The sequence below is a fragment of the Eublepharis macularius genome, chromosome 5 (genome assembly GCF_028583425.1).
Source record: "Eublepharis macularius isolate TG4126 chromosome 5, MPM_Emac_v1.0, whole genome shotgun sequence".
NCBI classification, from domain to species: domain Eukaryota; kingdom Metazoa; phylum Chordata; class Lepidosauria; order Squamata; family Eublepharidae; genus Eublepharis; species Eublepharis macularius.
The window spans coordinates 125,484,840-125,506,766 of NC_072794.1; the positions used below are offsets into that span (position 1 = coordinate 125,484,840).

A 21,927-nucleotide genomic window follows, 5' to 3' on the forward strand; every position below is an offset into this window, starting at 1 on the left:
GGGTCATGGTGAAAGTAGAGCCCACTGGGGGGGCATAGTTGGGCCAAGCAGTGGATGTACCAGGCAGGGACTGGCCCTCAAGACCCTGCCACCCTGGCATGAACTGCCTTTCAAAACCCTGCCTGCCCGCAGGCTGCCCATATTGACTTCCAAAAACCTGATTACCCCACGTCGGTACAGCCCCAAACTCAACCTGACCAAGTGCTGGGCCGTGCCGCATGCCCTGATATGCCATCGGACTTGAGGACATGTGGGCAGGGTCCAGTATCCGGGGACCCCAGGGCCACCCCTCACCATGTTGTGTAGGTGCAAACTTACCATCCCACACTGGGTCAACCGCAACAGCTACGGGTTCAGAGTCAGCCATCCAGCCGGGCTCCACACTCGAGGGTTCAATGCCTAATGCTCCCTCCTTGTGTTGGGTCTCAACAGCATCTGCAGAAACAGAAGGCCCCTCAAGGGCAGAAAGTCGTCTGAGTACCTCAGATTGAAAGGCAGCCGCTGACAACCGCCTGACTGGCCTAGTAGGCTTTGCTGAGCCTCCTGCCCCCGGACCCCCAGATTGCTCCAGTGCTGCATTCATGGCATGAGCCCCTGCAGCCCGTGATTGCTCTAGGGCAGCAATCCGGCTAAGAATGGCCTGGCGATTAGCACTCTCCTCCTCGTCAGAAGACGACACAGCAGGGGGAGGCCTTTTGGGTGGGGGCTTTTTAGCTGGCTGCTTCCCTTTTGAAGGTCCAGACCCCTTTTTTGGTGGCATAGTTATATATGTAATCTGCAAAATTAATAATATCAAGCGTTAAAGTCAGTATACAGCTGGGGCTAAGAGGCCACCCACTGAGTTTATGGCAGCAGTGAGATTTGAACCAGAGAAGTGCTGATTTGCAGCCCAACCACTTAACCACTAGGCTACAGCAGCTACAAGAGCTTGAGCTGCAGTACTGTCAAGCGTTGCCGAGAGCTTGGGCTGCAGTACTGTCAATGTTGCCAATCTCTGCCCAGCAACCGAGCCACTGAAAGTAAAATGGCTGACAATCTCTGCTTGGCAACAGAGCCACAGAAATTAAAATGACTGGCAATCTCTGCCCAGTGACAGAGCCAATGAACTGAACCACCCGCCCCCTATGGGCAAACCAAAACCAGTGCAAGAAGCCACTGACAAACCTGATTGGCTCCTATAGGGCAAAACTTCCCCTACAACAGGGGGGAAATGGCACCACAGCCAAATAGATGAAAGAAAAAAGGGGGGGCGGTGAAGGGTGTGTGTGTGTGTGGTGATAAAACCCCACTAGGCAAAGAGAGGCACCCACCAACCTGACACCAGGCTAGACAAGAAGCACCCACCAGTGCTATGAAAGCCCCACCGCCCTTGAGATGGCCGCTCAACCGCCTAAACGGCGCACCACCCCCACTCCGAAATTGTGGCCGTTAACACACAGCAAGGAGCCTGGCGCTCCCTGCTCCGTTTCCCCGCTGCTACCGCCACCCGCAACCCAACCGCAGGCAGCCCGTTGGGCCGAAGGTTGCCTGACTCGGCGCTGCTTGATGCAGCCCAGTGCGGCCGTGCGCTGCTCAGCGCGACTTGGCCGCCCTTCGCAGCCTGGTGTGGCCGTGCGCTGCTCAGCGCGACTCCGCCGCCCTCTGCCGCCCAGAGCTGTCCTCTGAGCCGCGGCTGCACGGAGGCAGGAGCAGCACCGCTCGACTACCGGCCCGTTTGGAGAGCCGCGGCTGGCCTCGGCACCGCTATGCTCCGCTCCGCTCCGCTCCGCTCATCCCTTCTGCTCCGCTCGTCCACGGCCCGTCGGAGGAGGGAAAAAACCCTCCACTGCAGCCGAGCACGAGGAGGCGAGTGCTAAGCAGAGGGCGAGGCTGCGCGAAGCTATGCGCCAAGCCCCGCCCCCTCCCAAGAGGCCCTACGAGGCCGGGGAAACTGCCGCTTATTCTGCCGCGGCGGCAAATGCGGCCCCCGGCCTCAAGCCTTTGGCTGCCGGCCGGGAGGGGCCGAATTCCCAGTAAATATGTGTGCTGTTGCTGTTACTACTACAGATTAATAGGGCCTATAGGCTCAACTTGCCAAAGATGCTAGCAGTTCTATGAGATGGTTATCATCTGTGAGTTCTCAGAGATCATTATCATCTGATTAGAGGTGAATTTCTGAGTGACCGCTGCCGTGCCGTGCTACAGCAAGTTCCAAAAAGTTATCATTTATACATAAACACTTCCTGTACAGGCTAGCGTGCAGTCAGCAAGCAGGATGAAGGTCTACTCTGCTATTTGGATTTCTTTATATATAGGTAAGGAAATAGTTAAATAGATCTTCTCTATAATGTATTTTATCAGCTGTGACTTCTAAGTTACACATTCAATCTAGTGAACCAAATGATTAAAAGATGTTAACTGAAAATAAGCTGCTGCCACCAGAATCATAAGAGGTGCAATCCAGAATTGTCAGGGGACTGATGTGTTCATGATGTTGTCCAGAAAATACAACTTGTACGAACATTGTGATGTATAACAGGATTTGAGTCCAGTGGCACCTTAGAGACCAATAAGATTTTCAGGGTGTAAGCTTTCGGGAGTCAGAGCTCCTTTCTTCATACAACTTCAGTTGTATAAAACTTTTAATGTATAAAACTCAATCCTATGTTATCTTCCTGAAGAAATCAAGGATATGTATTCTTGTAGAAAGTTGCATATTTTCATATTAAATGGTAACACAGATTAGAATAGATGCTCCTTTGCATTTATGGAATAAGTAGAAATAACATATTGTTTGACAATGTTGTATATATATTTTTTTAACTGTCATAAAAGGATAACTCTTTTCAAGGGCTGTGATTTTCAAATTTTCACTATTGTGGAAATACGATAATGGAAAATACAGATTATATTTAAGGTACATTTAGAGCATAACTGTTCTTGTGATACTATGAAATAAATTCTTTTTGAATAACCGTATCTTAAAGTAATTGACTGTAATTTTTTTTGCCAGAATCAAATCTTTAAAAAGGAATGCTTCCTAGCTTCAGTGGCTTATTTCAAGTCCAGTAGCACCTTAAAGACCAATAAGAGTATAGGCTTTCAGGAGTCAAAGCTCCCTTCGTCAAAGAGCTGTGACTCTCAAAAGCTTATATCCTGGCATCACACACGGAGAGGAGCTTATCAACGCCAGCAAGCAGTACAGTGTCTTAATGGCTGCTTTCACATGGAAGATTTTCCGTTTCATCCACCCCCAGGTATTTGGTTTAATGCTTTTCTTCCTAGTTTGGGGCAAATTGGGCTCCCCCAAACTGCTGTGCATCACTCCACATTATGAATTTCTTCCTTCATGGACCAACATTATTCCTCACAGAAATGTTATGGAACGGGATGGATGCCATTGTTTATTGCCAATTAATTCCATACCATAAAAGAAAAAGAAATACAACTTCAGAACAACACCATTGCAAAACTTCTTTCACAGGGCAAATGGTTGTCTCTTGCTAGAAGTCTGGCTGATAGAAGAGCAAAGTAGTGGTTTGGTGTTGGAATCTTTACCTGTCCCATGCAACAGTTTAGGAGAGAGAGGGAGGGACAGAGGTCCAGCGACAAAACAACAACAAGTAGCCTGGTCGGGGGAATAGGCATTTTGGCCAGCAAAAGATGAAAAGAAAGTGGAATAATGCTATTCCTATACTAGTGCTGTGCATGCACCCCCTGATTTGTTTAAAAGAGTGGGTGCACAATAATGATCACAGCAGTGGGGGGTGTCAACACATGTTAGGTGTGAAAGGGAGAAAATGGATTGCTCTGAGCTGTTTGGAATCTGCATTGCAAGGGCAATTTCATCTACAATCACATCTGCAATACATCCAAACAGGGAAAATCCTCCCCCCTCCCCCCTGCCCTGCCCGTCTAATTCCCAGGCAGTACTGCCATTCAGAGAAAATGTAACTTCAAGACCAGCATCAGACATCATAAATACATTATGTTTTGGGGAAAAATGACGTAACATTTATATGCCCATCTTTTTCCTGAGCTTTGCAGGACCCAAGGTGGGAATTGAGAACAAATGATATTGACATAGGATGCAGTGAGAATGGGGCTGCTGGATAAATTCTGGCTGCCCAGCCTTTTTGTTCAAAAGATTCTGGTATCTAACCTCAAAAATCTTTGCATTGTAGATAATGGCCATGAGTTCTATTCTCAGCAGCATCAAAAATGGGGGGAGAGGAGAAAATCTTCAGCATTGTGTTACGGATGTTATATTTTGTTCAGATGCTGTCTTTTGGTGATTTCCAGCTTTTCACCATGGGAATTGTTGAGTGGGATTGTTCTAAATGTTTTATTAGCACAGGCTTACATATAGCTTTCCAGCAACTGTATTTCCAGCAAAATATTTTAACATTTGTCTTGTTCTTAGGGAGAAAGTAGAATGCACACACTACTTTAGCAGTTTTCATTCCCCTACAGGAAATGGTCAAAACACAAGCTATAACTAGAATTTGGTTTGTAGAGTAGCTATAGTTATTTTTAGGCCATGGTAAAAAGCCACTTTAGGAGGTGGAAACAGCACATAAAGTTATCTGTGGGTAATACTATGTTTAAAAGTTATTAAGCATTTTTACTGCATTTTTCAGTATACAAAGGGTTAGATTCAGTCTAGAGTTTCTGCAGGTGCAAGGATTTCTTTCCATGGAGCACATTTTCCTCCTCCCCCAGTTCCACGGCAGCCTGAAACACCTGCCAAAAACCTCTTCCTGGGGATCTCCTGTCCTCTAGGACCATAATTTTGGGGTTGCATTTTGGGCTGCCACGGGATGGGGAGGAAGTCATGTTTTGCAGGTGGAAATCCTTGCACATAGAGAAATGCTAGTCTAGATTCAACAACCACGAGGGAGGGCAAAGCCCAGGGAAACCCAAACACACTACCAGGTGTATACTATAATTCAATTATATTGTTAACGTGCAAGTGCTCCGTCGTGCCTATAACACAATTCCATACAAGTTATAATATATCCTTGAAGTTTCTACCAGGTAGATATTTTACTGCAAGGTAAGTCCAACAATTAGTCCACAATATTAAGTTCTAATTCCTTTGAGTGAATATGAGGTGGATGTCAATGGAGATCAGTGGGCGTATTCCATGCAGTGGTATGAAGCTCCGGTGATCCGAAGACTCCAGTCAGTAGGCAACGAGCCTGCCAGCTTGTAATTCTGCTCGTTTTAAATGTCTCTTTGTCCTGTCCAATATTTTATGGTATTCTTCCCTAATTAGGTACATCACCTTCACAATAGCCGCTATCCATCCATCTTGCATGTATGGCCCCGTTTGGCTGAATACTATATATAATCCGGATTCAAACCAAAATGTTTTATAAGTCTTATTCATAGAAGATTTCTCTGCTTATGGAGTTTTTAATAAATTTGTGAGGATTCTGATTAAGCACCAAAGTTGCATAGGAGAGTTTGGACAAGACTCAAACTGAGTCAATATGTATCTTGCGTCTTAACCCCCAAAGCGAATTATAAAATTGGTCTGAGAAATTTTTTTTCTCCAGCAGTCTCTTCCAGGTGCAACCTCCTAAACTAGAGGTGGGCACGAACAGGGGGGGGGGAAACCCGAACAGATGTTCGTTGTTCATTGCCATCCACAAACAGGGAATCACAAATATTGACGGACATGACATCTTCACAAACATGTTCGTAGTTGGAGGTTCGTGGGAGCCAGAACGGCCCCCTTGGGACTTCGCTGAACTTGAGCCAGGAAAGGCATGATCCATGTGTCTCCCTTGTTCATGTCATTTTCTCTTCACAGTGACAAAAACTGGACTGTCTGCTGGAAGCTACTTTGAGGGGTTACAAACTGACCTTCTCAATGTCCAATACCCACCAAATTTGCAGGGGACATAGTCCTCACTTTGCTCTGAAGATCCCCCAAGTTTAAGAGATATTGCATCCCGGGAAAGGCAAGATCCATGGGTCTCCCCTTTAATGTCACTTTCTCTTCACAGTGGCAAAAATTGGACTGTCTGCTGGAAGCTATTTGGAGGGGTTACAAAATGACCTTCCCAATGACCAATTCCCACCAAAGTTACAGTGGACATAGTCCTCACTGTCCTCTGAAGACCCCCCAAGTTTTAGTGTGATTGCACCCCAGGAAAGGCATGATCCATGGGTCTCCCCCTTTAATGTCATTTTCTCTTCACAGTGGCAAAAATTGGACTGCCTGCTGGAAGCTACTTTGCGGGGTTACAAGCCAGAAGGAAAGCCAGAAGGAGTTCAGACAGAGTTCAGACAGTCCATGCCTACGTTGCCAGGGGAATTGATTGAAAGGTGCTAGACTGTCTGGTTTTACGAAGGGCTGACGAACGCTATGAAGAGGGCTTGGAACGAACACATGTTCGCCGGGAACGGGACCTCACGAACAGCTTGTTTGTGAACAGCTGATTGGGCTGTTTGTGGCTTTTTTTTGTTCATATTGCTATTCATGCCCCCCTCTATCCTCAACCCTTCCTGCCAAATTCTGGTCTTTACATTTTTTGCTGTAAATATCATTTTTCTACTTCCATTTCAAAGATATTAGGCATGTTAATACATAAAAATATGCATTCATGTGCTCTCTAGATATCATTATCCCACTATATACTGTGTTGGTCAGGCCTCATCTGGTGTATTGTGAGCAGCCCTAGAGGCCTCACTTCAAAAAGGATGTGGACAAATTGGAACAGGAGCAGAGGAGAGCAACCAGGATAATCATTGGCTGGAGGCCAAGCTCTATGAAGAAAGACTGAGGGACCTAGGAATGTTCAGTTTGGAGACAAGAATGTTGATGGGAGACATTATTCTCTTTTAAGTATTTAAAAGGCTGTCATTTGGAGGAGGGAAAGGAGCTGTTCCTGTTGGCAGCAGAGGATAGGACTGGAAACAATGAATTTAAACTACAGGTGGGAAGGTACTGGGCGGAAAAACTTCTTCAAGTTAAGAGTAGTTCAGCAGTGGAATCAGCTGCCTAGGAATGTGGTGGATTCACCTTCATTGGCAGTCTCCAAGGAGTGGCTTGACAAGTACTTGTTGGGGATGCTTTAGGCTATGCCTGCATTGGGCAGGGGGCTGGACTAGATGATCTGTAAGACTCTTCCAACTTTATGATTCATCTGATAGTAATCCTCCACATGTTAGACTTTCCCAATGGAAGAAATTAAGGCTACGTTCAATTATTGGACTGAAATCTGACATATGCTAATACTGTCTTTATATATAAATTGATGTTGAAAGGGACATTTAATTTGTAAGAGCTAACTTGCAAACAGAACAGAAAGTGCTGGCTGATATTTAACATTTAAAATTATTCAAATAGCCACCACATTAGATTGTGTAGGTTTCTGATGTGCACTGGTTCTTTTTACAGATCATTGTACATCATTTCTCCAGGCAGATGAAGAGAAGATAACTACAGAAGGAAGAAGCGCTACAATAACCTGTTTGTATGAGAGAAAATACATGTATTACACAAAATACTGTTGCTGGGGAAGTTCACGAACATCTTGTGATATTTTAGGAGACACAGAGAATGTAAAATTGAATTATAAAGGAAGATTGTTACTCAGCGATAACAGAAGAGGAGTATTTAAGGTGACCATGCGACAGCTAGCAGGAGATGATTCAGGAACTTATTGGTGTGGAATAGACAAACCTTATGCTGATATAATGATTAAAGTGAAATTGATGGTCAATAAAGGTAAGGTACCTTATGGAATTTGTCTGTCGGTCAGTCTTTATTACTGCCCACAAGCCATACAGAAACAGAACAAACAGAAATTAATTAATTAACCTAAAATCATAGCTTAACATACATTGTGACTCATTGTCTTTATCATCATGTAAATAAAAAAGTTTCTTCCTATGGCCATCTCTGGTTACATACAATCTGCATTGTGATTATGAGTCTGAATATAGCTACCTTAATATACAAGTCTGAATATACTAGTTTAATATAGTGATAGTATCAATTTGAGATTACCACAGGCTCAATAAAGTGGAAATTTCCAAAAGCTTCTTAGCAAAGGTATTTCCTACTTTAAAGTGGGTATATTAAGCATACATTCAGGAATACTTGCAAAATAATACTCAGGGCATTTCCTCACAGGTTATATGCCCCAGGTTAAATGCTTTGGGGAAGTTGTTGTTTTTTCCTGCTGTGGTGTATTTGTATACCTCTGGGGTTTTCCCCAGATTTTCTCCAATCTTTCTCAAACCTACTTTGCTGTAAAGTTTTGGAGAAGATTGCAGTAAAGCTGGGTGGCTATTGTGTGGGTGGGAAAATCGGAATTTCAGATTTTCCTACCCACATGGCAGCAATTTCTCTTAATATGGGCCGATTCCAGACGGCCCCCTGCCTCGCGAAACGTCGCGCGTCGTCGCGCGTCGTTGCGCAGAAAACGCGAAATATCGCGTTTTCTCGCGCGAGTTTTGCGCGACGTCGCGCAAAACTCGCGCGAGAAAACGCGATATTTCGCGTTTTCTGCGCGACGACGCGCGACGTTTCGCAAGGCAGGGGGCCGTCTGGAATCGGCCTCTGTCTCTGCAGCAGCCATTTTCTCCCCCTGCCTTCAGAGGGCAGTAGTTTAAATAAAATCAGTACTAGAATATTGTTATACTGATATAATGCTTATATGGTATATAAGTTTTTCTAAATTCCAAGCATTCACTTTTTAAAAAATAAGCCTCTAGCCTCTGAAGTTAAAGGCGAATTGCATATTTCTGCAATGGCAGAGGCTAGAGATTTACTTTTTAAAATAAGAAAGCTTGGAGTTCAAATATTATTCAAGATCTAATATATTATCCAGTATTCAAATACCAGTGTTATGTTGCTATAAAGGTATTCTAATGCTGATATTTTTAAAAAATGGAAAAGTCCTGATAGCCCATGGGAGGGGGATGGCTTAGGCTTGCCACCCCCACCTCCACCTGGTGCCTCCTGGCTCAGCTCACCCCTCCAACAGGGGGAGGCACAGGGGGAGAAGAGTGTACACGTGCTACCATGCTCCCTCATTGCATCAGAAAATGACATTTTCTAGCATGACAGGGAGCTGCATGGTGTGCTGAAGCCCAGTTCAGTAAAGATCACCTCCAAACAGGCAATTTTTAATGAACTGGGCTTCAGCGTGACTCACAGCTCCCGTTGTGCAAGAAAATGACATCATTTTCGACATAATAGGGCAACACGGGAACCGGCACGCTCCTCCCCCTTGCCATACTTCACCCGCCTTCTTCCACTCTGCCCTCATGAAGGCAGAGCAGGCAGTCCCACTGCTGCTGGGTTCTGCACCTACCATGTTTGTGGGGCAGCAACAGCAACTTGCCCACCTGCGTTACAGTGGCTCTGTGCACTCCAGGCTATGACAGGGAGGGCCACCCAGCTGGCAGCTGGCCTATGGCAAAAGCCCTTGGGCTAACCCTACAGCCACAGCAGCAACAGGGAACCCACAAAAGCCTGCCCCTGTATGGAAACAACATCTCTCTCATAGTTTCCTCTTTTGCTGGCTAAACATACATAGGCTCTTCAATCTTTCCTTATTTGACCATCTTTACTCCACTTCTCTGAAGACCCATTCCAATTTGTTTACATCTTTTTAAAAGTGCAGCACACAGAACTGAATAGGAAGTCTGACTAGCATGGAGTAGAGTGGAACCACTATTTCTCATGGTTTGGATACTATTTTTCCATTTATGCAGCTTAAAATTGCATTAGTCTTTTTTGCAGCCACTCAACCTACTGTCTCATCTTTAGTTTTCCAGTCTAACAAAGTCATTTTGAATTTTATTCTTTTCTAATCTTGTCTATCAACCACAATGATCACTTGGAACTTCCATTTCCAGAGACAATAACCCTCTGAATAACAATGCAGGGGAAAACTTATAGGCCTCTTGGGGGCATTCAGCTGGCCCCATATGGACTATCAATCTGATCATTAATTGCTGCTCTTATGTTCTTAATGCAAGCACTGATAAGTTTAATTTCTGTAGCTGTTATCAGTGTAAAATGTGCTAAAACTAGTCATAGCACTAATATTTTGATTGCTCAAGTCTGCAAAGGTAGCAAGTTATATTTAATTGTTGTACGCAGATCCTGAAATACATGGCAGTGTAAGAACCACTCCTTACTCCACCCCCTCCTCTACTTTATTAACTACTACATCCTCTACGCTTGAGATGGCTACAGCTTTTCCAGGCATTTTCAAATCTCATTTAAATGTATCACTCTCTTCCAACTCTTCTGGTCATCCTGGTGTCACAAAAGAGTAAGTATAATTCAAAGGTAAACACACCAACTGCATCATCTGTGGAGAACATCATATAAGTGTAATCCAAATTATTTTGCTTTTAAATTTGCATTTTATTCATACTTTATAATCTTGGGTATGCAATCACAAACAATACTAGAATGAGACAGAGGTATTGTTATCTTTTCATCTAATATTCTTTTATCTCACCCTTCCTCCAAGGAGCTCAGAGCAGCATGCCTGGTTCTCTCCTCCTCTATTTTAGCCTCACAATAATCCTTGATATATCCTCAGGGTAAAAGGGTGGGGGAATTACAGTAAACAATATTTTAAGTACTACTTAGATGAAAATATACTAAATTGGTTTGAATATGTAGCACAGTAAATTCATTTTATATCTATTAACCAGGATTTTAAAGTTACATGTACATCAAATCTACCTCACTTTGGCTCTGTAGAAGCCCAAGATAACTGATTAATTTAAGAATTAATTTGTTTATATAACAGATATATCAGCATATTGGTAGAGGCAAAAACTTAAATTAATACTATTTGTTCTGCAGAGTTAAGAAATAAAAGCCATGTGCCAAACTGTCTGCACTTTGGGATTCATCAGCTGTATATCCATGGAGGGATTGCTTTGGTTGTCTTTACAATAGCTCCAGCAGAATAGCTGTGTTAGTCTTAAAGGTGGACAAATTTATTTCAGTATGAGTCAGAGCTCACTTCCTCATACGAACAGAAGCATACAACTGTATGCTTGGTTAAATCTCCTGTTGGGTATTTCATCTGGAATGTGGTTTTGGAGGAGAGTTTTATGGATACCATGGACAGCCAAGAAGACAAATCAAACATGAAATCTCCCTAAAAGCTAAGATGACTAAACTGAGGCTTTGGTCACATCATGAGAAAACAAGAGTCACTGGAAAAAAGCAATAACATCAGGAAAAGCTGAAGGCAGTAGGAAAAAAGGAAGACCAAACATGAGATGGATTCATTGAATAAAGGAACCCACAGCCTTCAGTTTTCCAGACCTGAATCAATGACAGAATGCTTTGGAGGTTAATTCATATGGTCACCATAAGACTTGATGGCACATAAAACACACACACAAGGATATAAACTTCTATGCATATGAGAAAGTGAGTACTAATTCCTGAAAATTCAGGCTGAAATAGATATTGTGAGTCTTTAATGTGCTAGCCAACTCCTATGTAGTTCCCCCAAAAGCTTACCCTTTAAATTGGCCTTCTCCCATTTTATTTTGCTGGATATGGGAGATCAGTAATTTGTCTCTGCAACTGTCAGGTGCTCAGGATCATCTGTCATATTCAATACCCCCTGCAGCTGGAGTCAGGCAGCCGAAGCTGATACTGGTGGGGTGATTCTGTTATTTGAACTCAGAGTGGGAAACTGAGAACAGGAGATGTTTGTTCCTGTTATAATTAGACATGGGCACGAACAGAAAAAAACCCGAACATGGTGTTCGTTGTTCATTGCCATCCATGAACAATGAACATTGACGAACATGACCTGTTCATGAACGTTTGTTGTTCGTTGGGGCCAGCAGGCTCTCCTCCATCAAGATCCCTACCGCACCACTCCTGGAAACCTTACCTGAGCAGGCAGCAGGAAAGGTACTAGTAATAAATAATAGCTTGGCCCAGAGCCTGGCAGCAGCCCTGGAACTTGAAGAGGTAGATCTCTATCCCACCACACACAAAGAAAATTCAAGCTCCAATGCACCTTCCCTGTCTTTCTCTCAAAATGCCAACAGCAACTGTCTTTCCCTCACTGTCTGCAAAAACCAGAGCTGGGAGCCCCCTCCCCCCTGTTCTTTGCTTCCTTGTAACAAATTTGGAGCTCCACACTTAAAAGGAAGACCTGCCTATCAAGCTAAATTGGCCTTAGATTGGTGTTTCCAGGGCAACAGCAGGAGTTCAGACAGAGTTCAGGCAGTCCCTGCCTCCGGTTGCCAAGGGAATTGATTGCAGGTGCCAGATTGTCTGGCTTGATGAACAGCAACTAGCAGCAACGAACAAGGCTTGCAACGACCACCTGTTCGTTGAATTCGTAGAATTCTGATCAGTGACCTAGAAAGAAACCCCAGTTTGGTCAAGCATACCTACATTTGTACATCATAATACATTGTGATTAGACTGAAGACTTCCTTAACCAGAAAACCAGCTCTGTGCACAAGGGACCACATGAGACTGACATCTGAACACAACCAAGGGTTACACAGGCTTCAAACTAGCTTGCCCTTCTAAGAAAAAGAGCTCTGCAGGCCACTGAGGGCCAAACTACAAGTGACGAATGATACAGGTTGGACACTTGTCAGCTTCCCTCAAGTTTTGATGGGAAATGTAGGCAGCTTGGCAGAATGTTGGACAAGTGACAGTTGAAAAGTCCATCAGACAGCAGTCGGAGAGCCAAGCTGAAAGACCAGGATGCCTGCATTTTCCATCAAAAAGTGTCCAACCTGTGTCATTTGTCACTTGTAGCTTGGCTCTCAGAAGAGAAAGATTTGACACTTGACTTCTTAAACTAGTGGTACTCTCTCCACTGCTTATGAAGAGCCACATTCACAATTACCAATAACCAAAAGAGCCATATGTCTACAGTATGGGGGCTCTGCAGGGGAAAGATGGGTGAAGTGCCTGTCTTCTCTTCAGAGCCTGCTTACTCAAATCTGGCCAGTAGCGGCAGACAGCAAGAAGGCAGAGATGGAAGTAAAAAAACACTTGGGCTTCCAATCTCAGGAACCTGCTCAGGTCAGGCCATGAACATTCTAAAGGGAACTTGCAAGCCAGAGTGTAAAACCACTCCCTCCCCCACCAATGTTGGCAACTTTCCTGGGAGGCTGCTATGGTGGTGGTGGTTTTACTGTCTCTTCTCTGTGGCCAAATCAAAAAGAGTCCAGTTGCACCTTTAAGACTAACCAATTTTATTATAGCATAAGCTTTTGAGAATCAAGTTCTCTTCATCAGATGCCTGATCAGGCATCTGATGAAGAGAACTTGGTTCTCGAAAGCTTATGCTATAATAAAATTGGTTAGTCTTAAAGGTGCAACTGGACTCTTTTTGATTTTGCTACTACAGACTAACATGGCTAACTCCTCTGGATCTATTCTCTGTGGCCAGTTTGCTTTCCTCCTGATAGCTGTCTGGGTGCTGGGAGGAAAGCTCAGAGGCTGGGAAGAAGAGTAAGGGTCGACAGACAGGATGGGCTCTTCTATCCCTGGCATGAGGCTCTGTTTCAAGGTGGCAACCACCTGCCAACCACAAACCTCACTGGGCAATGACCTTGGCTATTTTCCTGAAACATGGTAGGTACCACATTGGGGAACACTGTTCAGAAAAATCACAGATGGCATGTCAAAGAGATACATGTGGCTCTCGAGCTAATGAGTATTGCCGTCTTAAACCAAGGGATCAAAATCCACAGCTTCCCTATGTCCCAGCTGCACAATCTTCTCCCATTCCTGTAAGCTCCCAGCAAAGACAGCGAGAAGCCATTAAGTGAAACTGTACTGCCAGTCTTCAAGCCAGGAGGCTGACCTTCTAAATTCCTGCTCTCACCTCAGGGGCTTGGGCTCATAATTGGCCTATTTCACTGTTCTCAGGTGAACTTAAATCTTTACCAAAGAAATATCTTTTCCCCTGCAACTTTGTTCTTGGAACGACTCAAGCTTCTGTTCCATCTGATCCAACTTAAGCTATTTGCTGCTGGAGCTGACTGACAGCTGTAGGTCTCCAAGCTTTGGTTCAGCACTCTGTTTACAGCCTATCTGTAACATGACACACATGGTTTACTCTTTTGCAATAATGGGTTTCCCCCCAAATTTGAAAGACAGGCCAAAAGAAGCCTTCTTGACCCACACATGTATCTTCAGTAGAGATGGGCACGATCCGCATTACGATCAGAAAAAAACCACGATAATCGCGATTGCACGATCGTGACCCGGCAGATCGTTATCGTCCATGGCCAACGATCCAGCGATCAGGAGGGGCCTGGATCGGGGCGATTGGGCTCGGATCGGGGATCCAGACACTCAGGCGCCAGCAATCTATTCCCCTGGCAACAGAGCCAGCGGAATGCCTGAGCTCTATTTGCCCTCCTTCTGTCGCCCTGGAAACCCGAATGGAAGCCCAGCTTTCCTTGATCAGCAGGGCTTCTTTCCAACCACAGAGCAGCAAAGCACTCACCAGTTGGGAGAAGACAGCCAGGGGAGGGAGGGGGAAGGGGGTGTTCCGTAGCCATGGGCACTCCAATCTCATCCCTGCAAACCCTGATAGGCAGCTCTGACGGCCAAACACAGATGGCCAAACACAAACACAGATGCCGCCGGCATCACCCACCGTTTCTGTATCGCTGGGAACAGCGGGGCGCCCCTCCGCTTTTGCCTCCACGATCTACGGATCGGGAACGGGAGATGCTCAGTGCGGGTCGTTAAATCGGGATCGTCGCCGGCGCCGATCCACGATCAGCTTGATCGTTAATTTTTTTTGGATCGTGCCCATCTCTAATCTTCAGCATTGACAGTGCCAATTAGTAGTCCTGTATTTGATATCAAGTAATTGTTAAAACTGACAGTGTCCAGGGCCAGCCCGCCCATTGAGGCCAGCCCGGCAGCTGCCTCCGGGTGCTAAGGCGCCAGAGGGGCGCCAGCCCGGGGGCAGGGGCACGTGCCACAGAAAGGCCGCCACTGCCACCGGCCATGAGCGCGTCCTGGTGGTGGCAGCATGGGGCAGCTGAGCAGGCAGCCTCCTGTTCAGTTGCTCTGCGGGCCAGGTGCAGCCAGCGGCCAGGATGGCCAGCTGCTCCTGGCCCACAGAGCAACTGAACGGGAGGGCTGGAAGGCCCCCTGCGCACGTACCAGCCCTGTGTGATGATGTCACATGCAGTGACGTCATCACACAGCCCGGCGCGCATGCACACAGAGGCAGCCATTAAGCTGCCTCAGGTCCCGGCGACACTGGAGCCAGCCCTGACAGTGTCAGTTATCTAGCAACAAGTGTTTAAATGGAGATCCTTGTGTACAAGTCACTGTACACATCCCACTACTGCATAGGAGGATGGTCACCTTGGAACGTCCCAACAACCTGGACTGCCCTCCCTGGCAGCCACTTTCTAGTGGTACCCACTACACTTGCTCAATATTCCAGAAGTGCCTACAGCCTCAACAGATCTGGGACGCCTGCTCCGATAGTTGAAGTGACACATGAATACATCATCTAAAAACAAAGTATTCTTTAGAATATTTGGGTTTTTCATATGTGTAACTTATTCAGAATTGAATAGATTAATCAATTAAACCTTGCATGAATTATTAAGAGTCAAATGATGATCCTTGTTTCTAACTTTATTTTTCTACAAAACTATTTGTATGCATTTTATTCTTCCTTTGGTTTTAGAAACTGGAACTGTAATCCATGGAGCAGTCTGCGCTGGGTGGTCCCGATTATTCTCTTGGCTTCTTTGATTGTTATTTGCTGGAATACAGTGCATGATAACTGGTAAGTTTTTTGAGCAGTAAGATGTGTTTCCTTAAATCCTAATACTTAGGCCTTTACAATGTTATATCTTACGAGAAAGCTGACTATATTTCAGTTTTTACAGATGAGAGAATTTAAATCTATTGACATAGTCAATCTACCTGTTGAACAAAGCTGGTATTTGTGGGCCTGTCCTCCAGATCTTCAATTTCAGGGACATCACATTTCCCCAGACATTCAATATATGTCTGTCAGGTTGGACCCAAACCCTGTGTTTTGCCAGCAGGAGGATTCTGCTTTGAAACCAATCCATAGCAACTAGGAAAACGCAATGATAGTAATTCTCCAGTAAGCCAGGCCATTGCAATTGGAGTATCATGTAGAATGTGGTCAAATGAATCACCTGTTGGGTTGTGACCTGCTGTGAATGATGGCTAAATCCTAACTTTTCTCCTCACCCACCCCCTATAGCCTCCAATCGTTGCCTTTTGTTTAGTTCTCGGTTTAATTGAACAAATCACTTCTGTGCAACTCGACTGCACTGTTTTCACTGCTGAAATGGCAAAGTGTAGCAAAGCTTCTTTTATTGGAAGTAAGGAACTGGGGACTCTTTTATCCTCTTCAGTTTTCAACATTCTCCTAAAATTAAAAAAAAGTCATTAGGAACATGTGGAATAAGAAACAAATTTCTTACTCCACAGACAACTTGTGAGGCACCAACTGCAATGAGACAGAACACATAATGCCCTGAAATTATCAAGACACACCAACCAGAGCACTAGGGCAGGATGTAGGTACCAGCAAGAGCTGGCGTTTACCCATCCTCATTTGCATACTGCATTAGACGTTCTAATCAACGGTTAACTTCAAACACTGTCAACGCAAATGTAAAGCAACAGTGAACATTAACTCACCCAGCCACCATGCTCCTCAATATAGACTCTCACTTGGGCATTTCCGTTGATTAGCCCTGTGAGTAGAGCTGATTGAGCCACAGAAGAAACTTTACGTACAAGGTACTTAAATAACCTCACAGAGACAGCCAGGAAAGCTCTTTCATACTCCAGACCAGGATTATAGCTACACCATTCTTTGCTGAGTGATTCCACCATTTCTCCAAATTTCTCCAGCTGTAAACACAGAATGGAGTTCTAAAATGCAGTTTACTAGATGGAGGCATATAGACAACAGACAGTCATAGATAAGATACATAAGCATGTGAAGCTATATTCTAGTGAAGTCAGACCATTGATTTATCAAGGTCATTATTGTCTAATTTCTCTGGCAGCAGCTGTCCGTGGTCCCAGGCGGAGGTCTTTCACAATACCTAAGACCTGACCATTCTAACTAGAGATTCTAGGAATTGAACCAGGGAACCTGGGACTGTCTGCTTGCAAAGCAGATACTCAGTCACAGTAACAGTCCAACCCTCTGTGGCAAACAGCTGAGGATCACATAGATTTCTTATTAACATGTTCTAGAGAAATAGTTTATGGACCAGCTCTTCTTTTGGCATGAAGTTTGGATGAGCAGCCTTGAAATATGGCCTAGGAAGGAGCAAGCCTCTCTCATTCATTTGCCACACCCTCTTTCAGATGCCTGCTCTGGGAAGGGGGATCCAGGATGTCTGAAGTCTTTTAGCTAGAGACTTGCTTATATTTTCACCTTCTGTGTTCTGCAGCTGCTCCTCTCATATTCCCCCATTAAATTATTTGTGTGCATGGCATAAAATCTTTTCTACAATTTTTCATTTGATACTGAGACTCTACCACTAGAGGGAGAAAGGGGTGGGGTGGGAGCCTTTTCTGTATCTTGCACTGGCATGCAAACTGGCTGGCCTAAAACAGTTTCTATAATTAAATCTCTAGGTGGTGGCAGAATCTACAGCAGGGTGTCTGGATCCAAAAGTCAGGATTGCCCACATAACACACACATGCAGTGGATCCAGAAAAATGAAAATTCTAACAGTAGATGTGGAGGTATTAATGGTCCCTCATCTCATTTCATTTATTAGATTTATAGCCCATCCTCCCCCCAAGCAGACTCAGGGTGGGTCACAACAATATTACAATTATACAAATATAATTTACATTAAAACAATAAACCATGTCAATATTAACAGTTTCAAATACAAAGAGGTGTCTGCTATCCATTTCAAGTAGAAGCTGAATAAAATCTCTGTATGAGACTGAGATGGACTGCATAGACTTGGAGTACAGCACTTACGGGGTTTCAGTAGTTAGCATAGTTTAACATTTTATTGAGGAAATTTAATGCTGTCTAATTGTATTCCTCACTCTCATTCATTGTTGGTTATATGTTTTCTACTGTTCTTACTGTGTTTTTTTTTAATTGTGCAATCTGTCTTGAGTCTCAGGGGAAAAGGCTGACTATAAATGAAGTAAATAAACTTTTTATTTTGGGGGGCATGACTGTAATTTTCCACAGTCAAGATTTCTAAGATACTACAGCATAGTCCAGGGCTTACCCTAGGTCAAATTAAACTTGTGCCTCTGACTAGAGCTGATCACCAGAGGGCAGCAGGGCAATTGCAGTATCTAGACTTGTCTGCTCAGACTGTTGTGTCAGAAATAGTTTTCAAGTGAATATGAGAAAGGTTTTGCTTCCCAAAAGTCATTTGAGAGTTTTTGTTCTCACAGTACACACTTCTTTTGTCAAACAGAACTTAACAGGTTATAAAGGAATACAAAAGCCTTCAAAAGTAGAAGTTTTAGTCTAAACATATGCCACTTCCACTTAGATTGTTTGCCCTGGCTTGCACTCTAGTAAGAAGTCAGTTTTCTTCTCACTTCCCCACAGCATTAGGAATCTTCTATGAACCCCCTGGGTTTTTCCTGTCTTTCCTGTGATCATTCCCAAATATGCTTTGCTGTGATATTTTGGGTAAGATCACAGCAAAGTTGGGGTGGGGGGGCTATGTGGACAAGAAAATCTGGATCTTCTAGGTCCCGCCTGCATCAGTGCCATTTTCCCTGCCACAATCTCCTGCAGCGACCACCCCTTCTACTCTTCCACCAAAGGGATTTTTCTTTTAAAAAAATCAGCAGTTACAATGTTAGAATGCTATGATGATATTCAATCAGGTTGTCTAAATTCCCAGCTTTCATTTTAAAGTAGTAAGACTGTAGCTCCTTTCATTGTCTAGATATGCCTTTCCCTTTATATCTCTGCAAAAAAATGGCTAGATACTTAATTTTTTTAAAAGCTGGGAATTCAATGTCTGATCTTAAAAATATCCTGAAAATCCCCCCTCCTATGGTGGGGTGGGAATGGCTGCTGCTGGGGGGCAGGGGCTGGGGCAGAGAAAATGTGGGGAAATCTCCCACATAGAAGCTAAATGTTAATTTGAGAAATGTGCTTTGTAGCTTTTGTTCCACCCAAGAAGGTACTAGTCTCTGAACATCAGCAGAGAAAAAAAATAAATCTTTCTTTTCCAGATCAGTATATTTTTATCTATGGGGTGTTTTGCTTGAGCTGAATTGTCCTTATTTCGGTTATACTATGGGAACATAGGATGGGATGATTTTTATAAGCTGAGGAAAACATTTTATTTTGAAGGATAATGAACTCTTTATCTAGGAGAAATCATTACCTTTCCCTCCACCATCTCTGCAGCGAGCATATGAACATGCTGAGTCAGGTCCTTGTTATATTGATCTCCTATCTCTTGCAGTCGGCTGGCAATAATAACTGGGTCAAAAATGCTTGAAGTATCCCCTGCAGCTTAAAAGAAAGCAAATATACACAGCTATTATCTCCAGCATAGCCCAGACAGCATTAAACCAGGGGTCCCCAACCTTGTGGAGCCTGCAGGCACTTCTGGAGTTTTGAAAAAGATAATGAGCATAACCGCAAAATGACTGCTGAGGAGCTTAGGGCCAATCACACAATGATAGGATGCTTCAAGCCACAGTGGAGACCGTTGATTCCAAATGGGTGCTCCATTCAGACGCAAAGGTAGTATATTCTAGGCTCTTCTGAAGCACCTCCAAGGTTGTAGAAGGAAGATTATTTTCTTTGCAAAATGCATGCTGTTTACAAAATGCATGCTGTTTGGTTTCAGTATCCAAAGAGAGAAGAGGGCTTGCTCCCTGTACAGCCACAGGGAAAGGTTGACAAGCCTAGAGGAATAAGGAAGTCTATGGTCAAGTAGAAGATGTGTGGCAGTGATGAATCTGCATGAGAACAGCATAGTTAGGACGTGACGCAGAACTCCTTTTCCCCTGTTTCATACAAGATCCTTTACATTTTATTCCCAACATGCAAAGCAAGCAAACATCAGCAAACATATCAGCAAGCATTTATGGGTGCTTTTTGACAGATCCCTGCATATTTCGAAATAATTCCAAAGTGGTAACCATGTTAATCTATTGCAGCACAAATAAAAGAGAAATCCAGTGGCACCATAAAGACTAACAAAATTTATATCAAAATAAGATTTCATTGGTCAGACTCCCATCATCAGGTGCATTGAGTATACAGCCATGGAGGATTTTAATACTTAAAATATACAAACAGCAGAAAGATAGGAATGGGGATACATTATAAAGAGAGGCCAGTTAGAAACAACAATCTACCAAAGATAATCAAATCCATTCGTAGTGAATGAAGGCTACTCCCAACTGGTCACTCCCCACTGGAACTGAGCACAGAAGGAAATGACAGATACAGGGGAAAATAAGCACAAAGGTAGGTGAGGTAAAGAGAGGCTACTTTTTAAAAACAAAAAGAAGGGTAAAAAGCATTGTCCTCAGCCAATTAGCCACAGGTCCAAAATGACTGACCCTAATCTGGATAGCCCAGGTGAGTGTGATCTTGTCAGATCTCAGAAGCTAAGCAAGCAGGGTCAGCCTTGGTTAGTAATTGGATGGGAGACCTCCAGCGAAGACCAGGGTTGCAGAGACAGGCAATGGCAAACCACCTCTGTTAGTCTCTTGCCATGAAAACCCTACTAGGGGTCTCCATAAGTCAACTATGACTTGAGGGCACTCTCCGTTACCACCACCACAGTGACTGGCATCCGTCCCTGCAATTCTTCTAAATCATTGAGTTAAATCATTGCTCGTCTATCATCAACTAGATCTCGGCTTGGTTCTGGGCCAAGGATACAAGTGGACAGGAACATTGTTCATACACAGCACAACTCTCTTTTCTGAGTTGGACGAAATATCAAATTTCTGTGGCAAAAAAACAACCTTTCATTGATGGGAACAATTCCAACAGCAAACTACTTGCATCTATTATGGCTGCAAGCTTTTATTTGTCAACTAAAATTTTAGTTGTTAATCAGTAGGGCTAAAGTCACAATTGTTTAATTTTTCTAAGTTGTTTTGCTTCTGATGTTATAGGAAATGGAGGGAAAATGAACTTAATCATAGCAACAATTCTCCAAACCCAGACCTTGAAGCTACCTAGTATTTGTGCACAAGGACCGTCATAGGGAGATCCCCCAAACAACTGCTTCTAGAGCAATTCATTACTGTGAAGTCTTTAATCAATGTCTATCATCAGTATACTGTGATTTATAAGGAAGTTCATAATTCACTTTAAGTCTCTAACAAGGAAACTTTAAACATACCAGTATTTGTTGAAGCAGCTGTTCCAGATGCTGTTTATCAAGAAATCCCAACACATTTCTCAGCTAATAAATTATCTTACCTGCTTCAGTCACATTTGCAGGCTGACTGTCTAGACCGCGACACTCTATTTGTAGCTTTTCCTCTAAGAAATCAGAAAGCAAGACTTCCACAATTTTCTCCGTCTGCTCCTCAAAGGTCATTGAGTTCTTCATGCTAATGTGTCTCTAGTAACTGTCAGTTTTTCAGTAGTTCTGCTGGCAAGATGGGTTGTATATAAGGAATCTCCTGCAGCTTCTCCCTTTCTTGGTCAGAATGGGATTCGATCAACCAGTAGATTTTGAAGGCCAGGCTATATACCTTGCAAGAGGAAGTTGCTTCTTGTTTATGGTCCAGTTACACCCTCAGTACTAGCATTTGCACGTCAGCAATAATAAAATAATTCTTACCAGGAAGTTTTTGTGCGTGCATTTTTTTCCTCTATGAAGAAAATGTTGCTAGGATGAGTCCTTAATAATGCTGGGAACAAAACCAGCTCTAGCACCTTGCTACAAATATTGTTTTGT

At 43.8% G+C, this 21,927-nt stretch overlaps 2 protein-coding genes across 2 annotated transcripts; one reads left to right on the plus strand and one right to left on the minus strand.

Moving 5' to 3' along the window:
* The first annotated feature begins 1,374 nt into the window (after positions 1-1,374).
* Positions 1,375-15,789, plus strand: LOC129330405 (uncharacterized). The gene is made up of 3 exons (XM_054980434.1): positions 1,375-1,603; positions 7,391-7,725; positions 15,604-15,789. The coding sequence occupies exons 1-3, from the start codon at positions 1,375-1,377 to the stop codon at positions 15,787-15,789; spliced, it is 750 nt and encodes a 249-aa protein (XP_054836409.1).
* On the minus strand, positions 15,619-21,775 carry BCL2L15 (BCL2 like 15). The gene is made up of 4 exons (XM_054981012.1): positions 21,444-21,775; positions 19,378-19,508; positions 16,679-16,894; positions 15,619-16,403 (listed from the first exon to the last, which is right to left on the minus strand). Exons 1-4 carry the CDS (start codon positions 21,574-21,576, stop codon positions 16,386-16,388), a joined length of 498 nt encoding a protein of 165 aa, XP_054836987.1. The 5' UTR covers positions 21,577-21,775; the 3' UTR covers positions 15,619-16,385.
* Positions 21,776-21,927: the final 152 nt, after the last annotated feature.